This window comes from Hemicordylus capensis, chromosome 2 (assembly GCF_027244095.1).
Source record: "Hemicordylus capensis ecotype Gifberg chromosome 2, rHemCap1.1.pri, whole genome shotgun sequence".
In the NCBI taxonomy this organism is placed as follows: domain Eukaryota; kingdom Metazoa; phylum Chordata; class Lepidosauria; order Squamata; family Cordylidae; genus Hemicordylus; species Hemicordylus capensis.
The window spans coordinates 77,183,999-77,201,122 of record NC_069658.1 but is presented as its reverse complement, the minus strand read 5'-3'; the positions used below and the strand labels follow the sequence as shown (position 1 = coordinate 77,201,122).

Here is a 17,124-nt window from a genome sequence, read left to right as displayed (position 1 = left end):
TAAAGTAAGTATCTTAATGCCTCTCTGGACCTAGGTGGACTGGAGTCCTCCACAGAAACCCTGTGGGTGACAATACAAGGCTTGAAAGGAAACGTGCTGCTGGGGACGTGCTATCGCCCTCCGGATCAAAACACTGACAGTGACAGGGAGTTGCAGCAAGAAATCAGGGAGGCGTCAAGGAGAAGCAGGGCTGTAATAATGGGTGACTTCAATTACCCACAAACAGACTGGGTAAATTCACAGTCAGGTAATGACAGAGAGGTCAAATTTCTAGACACACTGAATGACTGTGCCCTAGAATAGTTGGTCTTGGAACCAACCAGAGAGAAGGCGACCTTGGACTTAAACCTGAGTGGCACCCAGCACCTGGTGCGTTATGTCAGTGTCATCGACCCTTTAGGGAACAGTGACCATAATGCGACGAAATTCAGCATACATGCGGGGAGAAAATCACCAAGGAAGTCTAACACAGACATTTTGAATTTCAGAAGAGGAAACTTCTCCAAAATGAGGAGTATGGTGAAAAGAAAGCTGAAAGGGAAAATCAGGAGAGTCACTTCACTCCAGAATGCATGGAATTTACTCAAAACCACAATACTAGAAGCCCAGTTAGATTGTATACCCCAAAGGAGGAAAGGTACCACTAAGTCCAGGAGGATTATTATTATTATTATTATTATTATTATTATTATTATTATTATTACATTTATATCCCGCTCTTCCTCCAAGGAACCCAGAGCGGTGTACTACATACTTGAGTTTATTCTCACAACAACCCTGTGATGTAGGTTAGGCTGAGAGAGCATTGACTGGCCCAGAGTCACCTAGCTAGTATCATGGCTGAATGGGGATTTGAACTCGGGACTCCCCAGTCCTAGTCCAGCACTCTAACCACTACACCACGCTGTTTCAGCATGGCTAACAGGTACCGTCAAGGAAGCCATAAAAGGGAAGAAGACTTCCTTCCAAAATGGGAAGGCCTGTCCAAATGAAGAGAACAGAAAGGAACACAAACTCTGGCAAAAGAAATGCAAGGTGACAATAAGGGAGGCAAAAAGAGAGTTTGAGGGACATTTAGCTAAAAGTATCAAGGGGAATAACAAAAACTTCTTTAAATACATCAAAAGCAGGAAACCTGCCAGGGAGGCAGTTGGACCATTAGACAATGAGGGAGTGAAAGGGATTATTAAGGAGGATATGGAGGTTGCAGAGAAGCTAAATGAGTTCTTTGCGTCTGTCTTCACGGCAGAGGATACTGAGCATATACCTGTTCCTGAAAAAGGCTTTTCGGGGATGGAGGATAAAGAACTGAGTCAGATAGAAGGGACAAGAGATTATGTTCTAAACTGTCTGGAGAAACTAAAAACTAACAAATCGCCAGGGCCGGATGGCATCCATCCAAGAGTCCTCAAAGAACTCAAATGTGAAATTGCCAACCACTTTGCTAAAATATATAACTTATCCCTGCAATCGGGCTCTGTACCAGAGGGTGGAAAGTAGCAAATTTTCAAAAACGGATCCAGGGGTGAGTTCCAGGGGTGAAGTTCCTCATCAAGGACTCCTGAGGAAACTTAGCAGTCATGGGATAACGGGACAACTACATGTGTGGATTGCTAACTGGTTGAAGGACAGGAAACAGAGTGTAGGGATAAATGGAGAGTTTTTACAATGGAGGGAAGTAAGAAGTGGGGTCCCCCAGGGATCTGTACTGGGACCGGCGCTTTTCAATTTATTCATAAATGATCTAGAAGTAGGGATAATCAGTTAGGTGGCCAAATTTGCAGATGATACCAAACTCTTTCAGGTAGTGAAATCCAAAACAGATTGTGAGGAGCTCCAAAAGGATCTCTTCAAACTGAGTGAGTGAGTGACAAAGTGGCAAATGTGTTTCAGTGTTGGCAAGTGTAAAGTGATGCACATTGGGATGAAAAACCCCAGCTTCCCATATATGCTCCCATATATGCTGATGGGATCTGAGCTGTTGGTGACTGACCAGGAGAGGGATCTTGGGGTCATGGTGGACAGCTCGTTGAAAGTGTCGACTCAATGTGTGGCAGCTGTGAAAAAGGCCAATTCCATGCTAGGGATCAGTAGGAAGGGGGTTGAAAATAAAACTGCTAATATCATAATGGCCTTATCCAGGTGTGGTGCGGTTACACCTGGAGTACTGCGTACAATTCTGATCACCACATCTAAAATAGGACATTGTTGAACTGGGAAAGATGCAGAAGAGGGCAATCAATATGATCAGGGGCCTAGGGCACCTTCCTTATGAGGCAAGGCTACAACACCTGGAGCTATTTAGTTTAGAAAAAAGACGACTGCGGGGGAGACATGACAGAGATCTATAAAATCATGCATGGTGTGGAGAAAGTGGATAGAGATAAATTCTTCTCCCTCTCACATAACACTAAAACCAGGGGTCATCCCATGAAATTGATTGCCAGGAAATCTAGGATCAACAAACGGAAGGGTTTTTTTTTTTTTAACCACAACATATAATCAACTTGTGAAATTCTCTGCCACAAGATGTGGTGACAGCCAACAACCTGGATGGCTTTAAGAAGGGATTGGATAACTTCATGGAGGAGAGGTCTATCATCGGCTACTAGCTGGAGGGCTATAAGTTAACTCCAGCCTCAAAGGCAGGATCCCTCTGAGTACCAGTTGCAGGGGAGTAACAGCAGGAGAGAGGGCATGCCCTCAACTCCTGCCTGTGGGCTTCCAGTGGCATCTGGTGGGCCACTGTGTGAAACGGGATGCTGGACTAGATGGGCCATGGGCCTGATCCAGCAGGGCTGTTTTCACAGAGGTGGTAAAACTGAGACTGGGCTAAGCCACTTCAGACTGCAGGTGGGAGCTAAGATGTCTGAGTTCTCCTCCAAACATACCAGGGAGAAGGCTAGAACCTTTCTCCAGAGGCGTAACTATAGGGGGGCAGGGGGGGCACGTGCCCCGGGCGCCATCTTTTCTGGTCACGTGGGGGGCGCCGCCATGACCAAATTCTTTTTTTTAAAAAAATAATTTTTTGTTAATACAAATGTTTCCTGCTCAGTGCAGCAGCACTGCAGCAGTCAAGGGAGCGTGTCGGTGCCCCCTTCCCCACGAGCGGTCCCTTCCGCACTGCCTGCGCCCCCCCCCCATTGCTTTGCTGGCGCCTGGCGGCCAGTCAGTGGCCTGGCATGGCGGCGGCGGCGGGCACTTGTGAGGAAAAACCTAAGTATAATGTAGTATGTTGGGGGGCGGGGGGGCGCAGTGGGGGGGCGCCATTTCAGTGCTTGCCCCGGGCGCCGTTTTCCCTAGTTACGCCTCTGCCTTTCTCCCAGACATTTAGTTTTCTTCACAGAGGGATTTTATATTATAACAACATATGTGGAGGGGTGGGGGTGAGCATTCAATTCAAGCCCTCAGCAGCTCAGCTGCAGTCTGAAGTAGCACAGTCCAGTTAAAGGCATACAATTTCAGTGAAAGCTAGGTCATTTGAAATATTATTCCTTATATTATTTATTAATAATAATAGTAATAAAATTGCTCATGTTATAATACAAAGCAGCTGCAGTGACTTTGGGGTTAAGTGCAGGGCTGATTACTTAACAATTTCCTTGCCAGGCATTTATCCACGCCGGGGAAGAGTTAAGCAGTCTGTTACTCTGCCCCAAGGGCCTCCAAGTTTGATTGAAGTGCGGTGGTTAGTAGGAGGAGAGGTGATCCACTCATTGATCAAATTAACTTTTTCCACGCCCTCCTTTCATAGGATTCTTGGCTGGGTCCGACTTACCCTATCTCTAATAAGATAACCACAGAAGTGATAAATAATAGTCCCAAGCCTCTGTCAGTACAAGCACGTGAGATCCGTACAAACTGAACGGGGCGGGGTAGCCTTGTTAGAAGGAGCGAAGCTTAGCAGAGAGAGTAAACAAACAAATAGGCGGATTGCATTCCGTTGCTGGGGAGGAAGAGAGTGTTTATCCTTTAAAGCAAAAGAGCGAGCGAGAAGGGAAATATGTTTTATGAACGGCAGGACACTGCTTTCCAAGGCTGTAGAAGCGTTGGGCGGCTGAGGGGCCTCCCTGGATTCTGTAAAGGAAGCGCCAGAAGGTGCGCCCGACGGGGTCTGTGCTCCGTTGCAATCAGAGAGTTATAAGAGGACATGACGACTTCTAAAAACCTATAACAAAAACGCCTCATTGTCTGTCCACGGTGTGTGACACAATTTGTGGGTCTCTGAATAAATGGCAGCCTCTCTTTTCCACTCTACCTTACGCACCACTCAAAGTCTCTGGAAGTGAAAAGTTTCCAAGTGCTTTTCTATACACCATCTATAAGATCCCTGCTCGGGATTTCATGTCACCTTATGATAACACGTGTTGATAGCTCCCTTAAGCTATAACTAGGGTCGCTAAGGTTCCCCTCCACTGACAGGAAACTGATATTCAAGATCTTCTCGCGTCTTGATCTGTACCTGGCCTGCGCTTTCTAGAAATCTTCGCAGGCACCAGCCAAGGCTCCTCCGCAGCCTCCTCCCCAACGCTCATGGCTCCCCCTTTAGGTTTGGCGGGAAAGTTCTGTTCATGCTGAACACGAATTCTCTGATCTGTACGTTTGTGAAGACCTAGGGCTTCTGGTGTGGAGCTGTTTCTATAGCAGGGGTCGGGATACAGGAGCATTTTTTTGTCAAACATAATCCACCTTATAAATAAACATCATGAAATCAATAAACTTCTTTATCTCCATATTGATGTAGAAGAGAAGAAAGCAATTCCAGCATCTTCAGATAGTGGCAAGGCGAGGCAATTCAGCCGACTTTATTTATTCATCCATTCATTCATTTCTATACTGCCCTTCCAAAAATGGCTCAGAGTGGTTTACACAGAGAAATAATAAATAAATAACATGGATCCCTGTCCCCACTGGCAAGAACTGCCAGTTTTTGTCAGATTAAAATAAGGAAGCTGGAAAGTACACGCTTCAACTAGAGCGAGAAAAAGACTTCTGATCCCTGGGCAGTGTGACTGCTCTGGGTTGTCTTGCTCTTTTCCTGGAGGTTGCAATTGTTGCTGCAGTATAATCACTGGGAAAAAATGCTGATCTAATAAAACAAAATGAGGTTGCAAGAGAGTTTTATTAAAACAGGTGTGGGAAGCAATAGCAAGAAGATGTCTAGATATCTGACCCTTTTGTCCATGTAGGCAGGTCCATCCCGTGGGGCAGGCAGTCCTCCATCACCCACCCAGCTGTCCACTTGCTCCGGCCTGCCACAGCCCATTATAATCATGTTGCAGAGTTGCATGGCGACATCATTATAACATGCTGCAGCAGACCAGCTGCCCAGAAGTGCATGAGTGGTGGGCAGAGGCAGCAAGGAGAGCAAGTGGGCAGCCAGGCAGGCAGTCCCCATCACCTGCCTGGCTGCCCACTTGCCCTCCTTGCTGCCCACGCCTGCCACTGGGCAACTGGTCTGCCATGGTGCGTTATAATGACATTATAACACGCTGCAGCAGGCTGGCTGCCCAGAAGCAGCTGGCAGCGGCAGGAGTGGCAGCCGGAGGCAGCAAGGAGAGCAAGTGGGCAGCCGGGTGGGTGGTCCCTATCACCTGCCTGCCCCCCCCCCACTTGCTCTCCTCACCACCTCAGCCTGCCACTGGGCAGCTGGTCTGCCGTGGTGCATTATAATGACATTGCTGCGTGACTTGTCCATGCTGTGGCAGGCCAGCTGCCCAGAAGCAGCCAGCAGCAGCAGATGGGCAGAGGCGGCAAGGAGAACAAGCTGGGCATGCAACAGGGATGGGGTGCGGCCACTCAGTTGCCCGCCCTCTTGCTCACACTGGTGTTGGGAGATGCGCCCCTGAAGGGGCGAGGGGCACCCGCATGGGTGGCATGTGACCCAGGCTCTCAGCGCCCTGTGGCGATTGCCTAGTTTGCCTAATGGACGGGCTGGCGCTGCCAAAGGAATGAGATGGTTCCCTGTTCACAATCTAAAAAGAAACACAAGAGAAACATAACAGCTCCTGGAAGGATGCTATGCTGAGATGAAGAGGCAGTTACTAACCTGCCCCCACCCCACCCCCAAAATAAGAGAAACGCCTTTTTAAAAGATACCTCTTTGCCCTGTTAGCAGGGATAGTTGCATGGAAATAGAAGAAAAATTAAACAGCAATCAGATGAACCTCTCATCAGCATGTCCATGGGCCTCACCTCACGGACCCGCTTAAAGACACAATTAGCAGCCAGCCACTCTGCCGTTAAAACAGAGAGTGACAGACATGACAGACAGCAAAGCCCCTTCAATTGGCCTGATGGTCCTAACTGTTATAATTCCTGTTTTATACTTTTTATGTTAGCTGCCTTGAGGTCAAAAAAGGAATGCAGCATATATAGTAAGTAATAATAACTTGATGTATTAGGGTCTTCGCGAGAGTTCAGCAGGTTTGGGATTAGCTGAACTGGTTTATGCAAATAACCACAGTCTTTAAATCCATCTGCATTAATTAACCTGAACTATCAACTTCCTGGTTCTATGCTCACATATGAGATAATATCCAGTCCTGTATTGGCACCGGTGGCCAGCCAGTGACCAACAGGTTCTCGGATTCAAAGACAATAAGCTCACACCAGGTAAATGCCAAAGCAGTTCTATTAGGTAGAGCTGAATAATAACTAAAGAGGATTACAGAACAAAGGATATACCATACGTCCCTTCTGCTCATCAGAAACCGCAGATGGTAGTGGACAGACCCTCTGAAGCCAGCTAGTTGTGTAGCACCTTCCTGGGTCTCTAGGTTTATGACGAGGTTTGAAATACTGGGGTGTCCTGCTGCCCTTTTATACTTTTACAGGACTCATAAACCTGGAGATGGTCTGGTGGGTACACTTTATCAGTGGTATGTGTGAGACCCAAACATTTTATCAACTGCCATATTAAGATACCATCCTTCTAATTAAGATACCATCCTTGGTGCACATCTTATCTATCCTCCCCTCTCCAGGTGCTTAACTAGGGAGTATGTTTTAAGTAAACATTATCTCTGCCTTGCTACACTAATTGGCCCAAAGATATAAGATTCAAAACATGAATACAGGAAAGAAAGTGGTTCCCAAGCCTTTAGTGAAAAACAAGATCTCAAGTTTACAAAGTCTGCAATGAAAACCCTTTATGCATATAAGTATAAGGAATCTACAAATCATATGTGCACAGAGGAAAAAAGTGGACCACACTACTAAAACCTCCTCACCATATCTTTTGCTGTGCCACTATGAGTCCTCTCATATAAACAGTTCTTGAATGAGAATGGGGAAATCCACTTTCTGTTATGTTTTAATGTGTGTAAAAGGAGCAAATACTGTATTTGCAATACTTGATGAGAATACAAGAGCAAATAATATGTGATCAGTCATCCGGAGTATATTTCCTAAAACCAAGACAGGGCAAAACCAGCAAATATATTTCATAAGACAGAAATATATGCTTTTCCTTCACACAAAGCTTTTTGTATTCTGGAATACTCCAAGGACAAGGTAAACAGTGAGTTTCAGGATTATGCTGGCAGTACACCTTTAAATGAAGACACATAATCCAAGATTAGCATGGCATAGCTAGATCACATTGTAAATTCAACCATTATATTACTATCCTTAATTTCTAAAAAACATTACAAAGCATTAGGAAATTAGGCCACTTTTATCTGCGGGGAGGACATCATCCCTCAAATTTAAGTTGTACTTACTAGAGATATGTCCTGGCCACAAAGACAGCTGATCAGGTGTACAGTTTTATCATTATAGTAGTTGCAATGGGGTGACATCACCCCTCACCCTGTCCCCAAAAGACTGAAACAAGAGACCGAGCATCAAAACAATGCTCCTAGGAGATCAAGCTTAAGACCACACCTGGTAAATGAAGTTCCCCTCATTTTGCTATAGTTTCATTCCATACTTAGTATGCAAGCACAGAATCTGCTTTACATGGATCTTTTGTGAAATACCAGATAAAACAAATATTTCTTTGTAGACAGCAACTGCTGGCAAATATAATTGCTTTAAATGCTACAATATGAAGCCTCGTGTTTATCCAATAAATTTTCTTGTAAGTCCAATGCAAAACATTAGTAAGATCCTGCATTCCCTGACAGACATTTACAAGAGCATAGTACAGAATAAACGTGTTTGACTTGCAGTATTTCCCCTTCTTATACTATTTTGACCAGCGCTCATTAATGATAACATTTTGGGTAGGTTACAAAGCTGGTTCAAAAGACAGGATTCAAAACATTGCATTATGTGGCTCCTCCTTGTATACCATTCTACAATGGCAGGAGGAAACAATACTATATTATGCATCTCTTGGTTAACGTTCTCACAGATTTCACAATACATGAGTTATTGGTCTGAAAGAAGTGTATTAGTCCAGTTAATAAAGATGCTGTTAATTCTTACTTCCTAAGAGTTGTTTCCTTCCAACTAGTCTTTCCCCTTCCCCTTTTGTAAAAATATATAGATGAAAGCAAGCGATAACAATTAATAAAATATAAATATGCATGGAAAATGTTTTTAGTATGACAGAAACTGACAGTGTATTAAAAGGTAACCAACATAAATTCATGTGCCAGTTTTTAACATCAGCACATTTTTAATGTCTTTAAATATTAATATTTAAAGTGTCTGTTCAAGTTTAAAAAACAATGCCCCAATATTTCCTCATTAAGTGATTAACTATCCGTTAATCATTCTATTAACTGATAGAATAGTATGAATTTTGAAAGTCCGTAATCCAGGAGAGAAGGCCAGAGGTTCCTACCAATTCTTCTCAGCAGAAGAAAAACTAAGATTTCTCTCTTGGATCTTTTTTTGCCCAAAACTGGACCAGCAATCTGAGGATCAAATAAATAATTACCTTCCCATATCACCTTTTTCTACTGAATTAGCATTCTTATGCAGAAGTTATTTATGTATAACTTACCTAGTCTGATTATTACACTGCAAAAAGAAATCTATAGCTGCATTTCTCTTGGAATTTCACACAGGACAAAACACAATTTATACTAAAATTACGTAACAGTCTGCAAACCTCAAGTAGTCTTTTAGCGATGATGCTTGCTTGTTGATCACAAACTTAATTGGACACAATGGGCCATGTGAGTGTTCCAATTAATACTGTTAGAGCACCTGAGACATGCTTTAATCAGGTATTCTATAGACTGCATGAGATTATTACATTGTAATAAGAAAAAAAAATCATTTTAGACGATTGAGATTTTTCAGTGATAATTAGCTACCCTATTGTCATAGTAAATGGGAAAACATATTTTTGAATGCACTTTTACTGTGATTTAAAAAAAAATAAAAACAGTGGCTTATATAATGACTGAGGCAGTGTGAAGGAAATGGGGGCTGCATCCCAGTGGGAGCTGCTCTTAACACAGCCGGAGAGCTTCCTCACTGCTGCTGTACCCATGCATGCATGGGGGAGAAGTTATTTTTGGCAATCTTCTCTGCCTGCAGAAGTACCCTGCGCCTTCCAAATGCAGCCTTCAGGGACATATTGTTGAACATGGCACTTCGGAAGGCGGAGAAGGTAACTGAACATTGCTACCATGGTGTGCGCAGGCGGAGCAACAGTGGGCAATTTCTCCTCAGTGCAGACACATCTTTATCGTGTGTCCTGCTGCCTTAAGCCAGGATGTCAGCCACTAGCTTCAAGTGCCTGAATTTTCTGATCTAGAGTTCATTTTTGTTGTCTAGTGTTATGGAAGAAATTCATATTAACCTTTAAGGCAATTACAAAGTCATTTTGAATTGTATTACAATTACTTTTGTATACAACTTATTGCATACATAGCAAAACTATCAATTGCTGTACTTAATGATGCGTTGTCGATGGAGAATCCATCAATATGGAGAGCTTTTCACCTCTATGGCAATTCCAAGCTCCTGTGCAGTAATGGAAATGGAAAATATGCTCTATGAAGAGTGTTGTGGTTAAGCAGATGGGTATGTGCCTCATTTTGACACTTTTTGCATTTCCATTGAAATGTCCCAAGTGGAACCTGCATAGAGAAGATTCATGCACCCTAAGGATCTAACGTGTACACACACCCTTGTGAGAGTTCTCCACTGGATATTTTAGTGGAAGCACGAAAGTGGTAGAGCAAGGTGCTCATTTTGCTTGGAACCGGCAGTGCCTGCCTGCTGCTCTGCAGCAGATTCACAACCCAATTTTGTGGTGGTCAAGGGCCCCTGAGCAATAGGAGAGCCTCCACATGACTATGGTCTAGCATCAGGGCTGCTCAGCTTTAGCCCTCCTGCAGATGTTGGCCTACAGTTCCCATAATCCCTGGCTATTGGCCACTGCGGCTGGGGATTATGGTAGTTGTAGTCCAAAAACTGGGGGGATGAAGTTGAGCAGGCCTTGCTAGCTGCTGCTCAGAGGAACTGAACTACTATATGAGAATAGCTCCATATGAGAGCTGAGAAACATTGAGGCGATTCTCATGATCGCCAAAAAGAGGGCTAAGGGAGCCTAGCCTGCTCTTTGGCGGTCGTGTACTGCCACAGGAGCCGCAGGGCTCCTGGCAGCAAACTGTGCTAATTCCCCCTCCCCTTAGCCAAGGCTAGCAGAGCGAGTGCTCCGTTAACCTCAGAGTTTTGATCGTGTATTCGCAAGCAGCCTCCCAGGCTCGGGGGTCTCTCCAGGATGCCCCACACACTAGCGCAGGGCATCCTGGAACTTCCGGGGGCCACGTGGCCCCCAATCCCCACAGCCCCCACCGGTTCTGTGATGGATCTGGCAGTTGTGTGGGCGGCCGATCTGGCTGCCCGGGGCAGTCTGGCAAATATCTGTGGGAAGAGCAGGCTAAGCCCACTCTCCCTGTAAACCCCCTCACGGCAAGTCTCACTGATCGTGAGACTCACCTCATTGTCTCTCCTTCAAGCAAATGCTCTCACCTCCCACCCCACCCGCCACCTTCCTTCTCAGAAGGGTTATATGGGGTGGAAGAGAATGAAGACACCTTAGGAGGATACACAGTGGTGTGTTTTGGTGTAGGGGAGCTGGATCAAAACATGCTGAGGCAAGGCAGTGGCATCTTTGCTGATGGGGGAGGAGCTGCTAAAGCCTTCAGCAGCTCCCCCCCTCTGGGGTCAGGAAAGACAGCAATGTGTAGGCTTGCTCAGCTGCTACTGTACACAGCCCTTCTAGCAGCAGCTAGAGCTTGCATGATCAGTGTGAAGGAGAGGTGCCACATGTGTACACATTTGGCTGGCAGGCTGATTGATGCCTCTACCCTATACTTAGCCTGCCTGGCTAGTAGCTGTTCTGCATTCCCTGCTCAGGGAGAGTGAGCAAGGAACAGCCAGATGGACGAATTTCTTGAGAGAAGTGGCAGCCAAAACCAGGTTTAACTTGAAAAAAGCAAAAGCAAAACTCTTTTTTGGGTTCTGTGTTTGGCTTCTTATCTTATCATCTACTCTTCCTGAATGCTTTCCTCTTCAAAGACATCATTGGTGGATGGCTGTGTGAACATGACAGCTGCTAAGCTCTCCTTATGCTTAACAACCTTGTGCCACTGATTACAACATTAATAACATACAACATTAAAATGGTTTACATAGCAAATGAATGGCTGCAGCATGGTTGGCAACTCGGAATGAAGTGGTTCCTTGCTGGAGATTTCCTCCTTCCCCCAGCATTTTCACCATGACTCCAGGCTTGCTTTCAATAGCCAGTTGGAGACTGATGCCAATCCTAGAGGATTATTTCCCCACCCCCATTTTCCATTCATACATCATGCAATTTTCAAGTGGTCTGTGAAAGAAAAGACTACCAGAACAATCAATGTAGGTACCTCACTTTATTTGGATCCAGCTGGGGGAGGGCTGGTTCTGCGGCAGCCCCCAAAATGAGGTTGAGCACAGAGCCACACTAAATCTACATCTGCCTCTGCTGTAATCATGTAAAACCTGGTCAAGATGTATATTTGTTTTAAAAGAAAAACAAACCACACCATAAGTCTCCAATACTCTCTTCCAAAGGAAACCACGTGTCATAAAAGCTGCCCTGAACTCCCAGCTGTTCAGAGCAGGAACTGCACAAAAGAATGAATTCAAAAAGCCCAACTCCATCATTACTAAGAAGAGGCACAGGGAAAGTTAAAATCATATATTTTTAAAAAATATATACATTCTTATCTAAAACTATTTTTGTAAATATATACATATTGGCAATTTCAATTTATTATTATTATTATTTATTTATTTATTTACAAATTAACATTTTGTAAACACAAGAAAGGGAAAATATTAAATGAAAAGGTGAGAAAAGTGGCAGTGGTTTCATATTCAATGCTGACCACATAGCATTGTACGATCTGTGAACTTAAAGTCAGGCCCATTAATATTCTGCAGACCAGTGTGAAATATATTTCAATGTGTTGGCAAAGATGTTAGATCACTTTTGCACAGAGGCTACAGTAAGGCTACATGGAAAGATTTGGTGGCATGTGTGGGATAATCAATAATAAAATCAGTACACACTATACTTTCTCGGAATTCCAGTTTCTAAGTCTTCCCTGAGGAAGGTTTGCACACACTTTGGTACTGCAGCTAAAAATAGGCCCTGCTGAGGAATTCTGTCTTATGCCTGTCATAAAGATTCTCCTTATACCATAGCAGAAGTAAAAGGGAATTTTGAAAATGACAAAGAGGTGCTTTTTGTTTCCCTGCTGTGCTACACGAGGTATCAACAGAGGAATTTTCCATGTCTACAGTTCTATTTACTCTGCATTACCTCTCTCTGCCTTGTTCTTAGATCCTACTTTAAATTCAGCAAAGAGTTAAGCCTGGTTAAGCACAATGAAAGTTGTGCTGCACTATGGTCTATCTTTTTATTCCTTGAGGCATTCATTGTTTGGCAGGTGGCTGTCATGCTGGATTACAACAGCTTTGATAGATCAGTACGATTTAATTTTTAGATGCAAATAAACATACAAATGTCATAAACAAATATATCTTGCTTGCACACTGGTGACCCAAATGCAATATAAATTATACAATACACTCAACAACAGACTTGGAGTACTAAAAATCTGTAGGAATTTTACAAAGTAATTCAAATATAGTTGGTGCAGAAGACTCTTTAGTGTAAAAATAATGAGCTTTGCACTTCTATAGCTCACTGCCTGCAAGATCTGGAGGAAACATTCATGTATTGTAAACCTGGGAGTTATCTTTTATTATTCCTCTTATCTTGATTTCAAAAGGTAAGAAAGCTGAAGCTGAAAACAATATGAATGTTGAGTCCCACATCATATAGCAAATTCAGCCGAAAACAGGCAGTACATTAGCTTCTTCTAGTCCTTTATTTCAAACACCAAAGCTTGCTTCATTCAGTTCACTGGACACAGCAAAAAAATATTCTTGATGTTCTTTTTGCCTTCATATAGGCACAGGTTTTTAAAGTGCACTCCCACAAATGAAGAATCCACTAAGATACACATATATTTTTGGTATTGCAATATCCTGGGTGGAAATCTCTTCATTCCTTCCAAAAAAACCAGTAGCCTGCTTTGCACTGGGCAGCATATCACAAATTTTCCCCATCTGAAACTCAAAGTGACATTTCTACATACAAAGTAATGTGTGTTCTTTTTGAAAAATATAACAAAAATAATATAAGATGCCAGCAAGCCATCTACTAAATACACACACACACACTTTGAAGAGTTCGCAGATGTCAAACATCTATATTTTTCCTTAACCACTTGATCATTTGGATGAGGGATTCTTTCTTTTCTTCATGTCTAGATTGTACTGCCATCAGTCTATCATTAGTAGCTAATATTTGATGTGGTTCAAGAGTATTGTTAAGTAAAGGCTGTATCTAAAAGAAATAAATATACATGTTAAGTCTGCAGGTGTTCAAAGCTGCATTTTATTATGTACATGGACTCAGAGGATGAAGAAGATTGGGGGCAGGAAACCACATCCAGACAATGCCCCCGCAAATACCCACATTGCCAGAGACTATTGGTGCTGTTGGCATCTGCTTTGTCTAGGGAGGCAGCTTGGCCCACCTGACTTGGAGAATTGCTTTCCCTTAGAACCATCCAAAATGCAGGAGGACACTGCCCTGCCCCACTACCATCCCACAGTCAAGTGCAGAAGGAGGCTCCTCAGTCTAGCCAGAGAAACAGCAGCAACAACTTTCCTCAAAGGCTGGGACAGAGCTAGAAACAACACTCAAACTATAAAGGCTCTCAGCAGGCTTCAGCAACTGCTGGAGCAAAACCATTAGTTGCTGCTCTAAGTTGTTCTACGCAAGTTATCAGACTTGTTCCTCTGGGAGCTAACAGAAGTCCTGATCTTCTGGACCTAGCCTGCTCTCATCTTGCCAGTATCTCTGTGGGGTTCCAGGTGGGAACCAGACCAACCTTGACTTCTGTCCAGACCCATTCTCTCTCTAGGTTTGTAATTAAGATCCTGACTACATCTTTGCCACTCTCAAACTCAAACTCCATATACCTCCTTCTTTACAGAGGTAGCATGCAACTGATGACTGAATTCACAAGTTTTGCCCAGACTGGGTACAATTTCAAGGATGGTTGGCTGATTCCTGTCGCTACTGAAATGTAAACAGTGCACAAGTGCTTTTAAGAAGCATATAATAACATTAAAAACCCAATAGCTGACACACAGATTAATGTAGCACTGATGCAGATAATAGCTGATGCTATGGGCAAGGGGTGATCTTCACCAATCTCCTCTTCCCATTGAAGCCCACTGTGCCTCCTGAAATCTGTCCCCGAGCACTCTGTGACCCTCAGGGATATCTTTTCAGGAGGCATAGTGCACTTAGCACATAGTGCAGAGAGAAGGGGAGATTGACAAAAATTGCCCCTTCCTCATAGCACCAACACAGCGTTAGACGCCATGAGGTGTTAGTCTGGATGTCAGCCACTGTGGTCATTCTTTCCAGTTATGTTCCCCTTTGCCCCAATAACTATACCAAGATCTTTCCCAAGAGCTCAGTCAGGTTCTTAATATATATTAGGGCAATGGTTCTATGATATTTCACAGAACTTAATTATTCTACAGTTCAGTTATTCTACTTACCATTTGGACCTCTAGATCTGTACGGATGGTAGTGATCAAAGCATTTAATGGGTCAACCCCAAACCTATAACAGAAAGAGCTATGAGTGTTCATGCAGCTGAAGACACTTGGAAAAGAATTATACATAGCACTGAGGGAGAGCTATGATTTTGTGCCATTATCATGTTTTCCCCATTTTCTTTATTTCTTAATATATTATTTTCTGCTTGGTTTTTTACTATTGCAGCCCAGGACTGTGTGAAACTGCATGTATGTATCTCCATATTAGTTCTATGTATTTGAGCTTATAGAGCTCTTCTCACGATCCGTTAAGAAGAGCTCCAGGGCAATCTGTGGGGAAGGAGGGTTTAACTTACCTTCCCAACAGACGATTGCCTCTTGGTCCCTGGGCGGGGGGAATCACTCACCCAGACAAGCAGCGGCTCTCGTTGCAGCTCCCAGGGTTGGGGTGCCACCCCCTGGAGCCCCAATGATGCACCGCGCGAGGGTGGTGGCAATCCCTCCCCCCCGAGTATGCCAGCTGCAGTTGCTTACAGCTGTCGCTGACACTTGATCAGAAAGACAAGGGTAAGGGAGCGCTCGCTACCTTAACCTCGTTTAATTGGGAGGCTACTTAGGTGGGTTTGCCACTGTGTAGCTGCCAGAATTGGGCACAATCCCGGCAGTTCACACAAGTGTGCAGAACCGGGCTGGGCTCCCTTCGTGCGTGCTCTTTTTGCACGCACGTGTGAATAGCCTCATTGTCTCCTATTTCCTGCAACTATCAATAATAAATTCATTTTGCCATACTCATACATATCTGCCTGTTACAACAGCATCTACTTTAACTCCTAATTTAACTATCTTGAATTTTTACTCAATCTTCAGGTTTTGCCATTTCAGTGTTTATTCTCTTTTCCAGTACACAGACACATGCCCTGAATATCTTTTCTGCATTTAGTGATATAGAATAGATCCCCAGGCACATTTTTGTGTCTGTTCTTTGGTTTCTATTACTTACTCTGTTCATAGCCCATGGTTAGAAAAAACCAAAACAAATTCAGTTGCAAAGAAATAGGTCTCTCCCCATGTGGATAAGCAAGCTAAAGTGAAATAACATCAAATAGTTTACTTGCCATACCTATCATATAAACTTGACCAATTGTCTCTTACAAATATCCAAGCTATCCAATGGCCAACTTCCGTTTTTGCCACTTCTTCAATTACTTCTGATATAGTTATAAAAGCTGATGCACTTATAGAATCATTGAGAAAATACTGCAAAAATCTGTAAAGAAGTTCAATAAAAGCAAAACATTCATAACAGGGGGAAAAATGTAGTTTTCAAAATACAGCCAAGTTAAAATGAGTATGGTGTAGAGGTAAAAGAGTAACACTAGGATTGAGTTCAGGTCTCCATTTGTCCATGAGATCACTTGGTGAACTTGGGACATTCACCATCTCTTAGCCTAACCAACTTCACAGGGTTGTTGTAAAAATAAAATGAGGGAGAGAAGAACCATGTATACCATCTGTTTTATAACTGCTTCCCTCATAAACATGAAGTAATCTTATGTAGATTTAACTAAGAGTTTATTCAGAAACAACTTCATATTCTCGTTTTTCTCCCTTTTTCTTTCTGACTCCACCCTTCACACTCTCTACAGCATACCCACTTGAAACAAACTGCTCAATAACAAAACATAAAAGATTACTAGATAGAATACAACACATCCCTCCCCTTTGTAACAATCAGAATTGAATTGATTTAAAATCCAGTGACAAAAGTCTTTTTGCTGGTCTCCTGTCATGCATACTTTTCCTGATTCTTGGGTTCTCTGGCACAGTAGCTGTTAGTGATTTGTTTTCTGGTGCAGAGGCTTGTCTATCACTTTCATCAGCTTCCTCTGTGAGGTCAAAACTGGAGGCAAGATAAAATTCCGCTCCAGTTCCTCTGAATAGAAGACTCCCTACCCTCCTTTCCCATAGTATGCATCCTGGAAAGTCTCAAACTGTTCCATTTCTTTCCATCATCCAATA

The 17,124-nt window shown here is 43.4% G+C and overlaps 2 protein-coding genes across 4 annotated transcripts in view; both read right to left on the bottom strand.

Annotated features, from left to right (window-relative positions):
• ARL14EPL (ADP ribosylation factor like GTPase 14 effector protein like) overlaps positions 1-4,598 on the bottom strand; it is a 29,230-nt gene extending 24,632 nt beyond the window's left edge. The window contains exon 1 of one of the 3 annotated variants that reach the window (XM_053290724.1): positions 4,463-4,598. The gene's annotated coding sequence lies outside the window, so the exon portion shown is untranslated. Of the gene's footprint in view, positions 1-3,778; positions 3,881-4,351 lie in introns of those variants that run through there. The other 2 variants (XM_053290727.1, XM_053290728.1) reach the window with 2 other exon arrangements.
• A 7,233-nt stretch (positions 4,599-11,831) lies between these two features.
• LVRN (laeverin) overlaps positions 11,832-17,124 on the bottom strand; it is a 52,943-nt gene continuing 47,650 nt past the window's right edge. The window contains exons 18-20 of the mRNA XM_053293073.1: positions 16,226-16,372; positions 15,106-15,169; positions 11,832-13,873 (exon numbers count right to left, since the gene is read on the bottom strand). Coding sequence (XP_053149048.1) covers positions 13,727-13,873; positions 15,106-15,169; positions 16,226-16,372 — 358 coding nt within the window. The 3' untranslated portion in view covers positions 11,832-13,726. The remainder of the gene's footprint in view (positions 13,874-15,105; positions 15,170-16,225; positions 16,373-17,124) is intronic.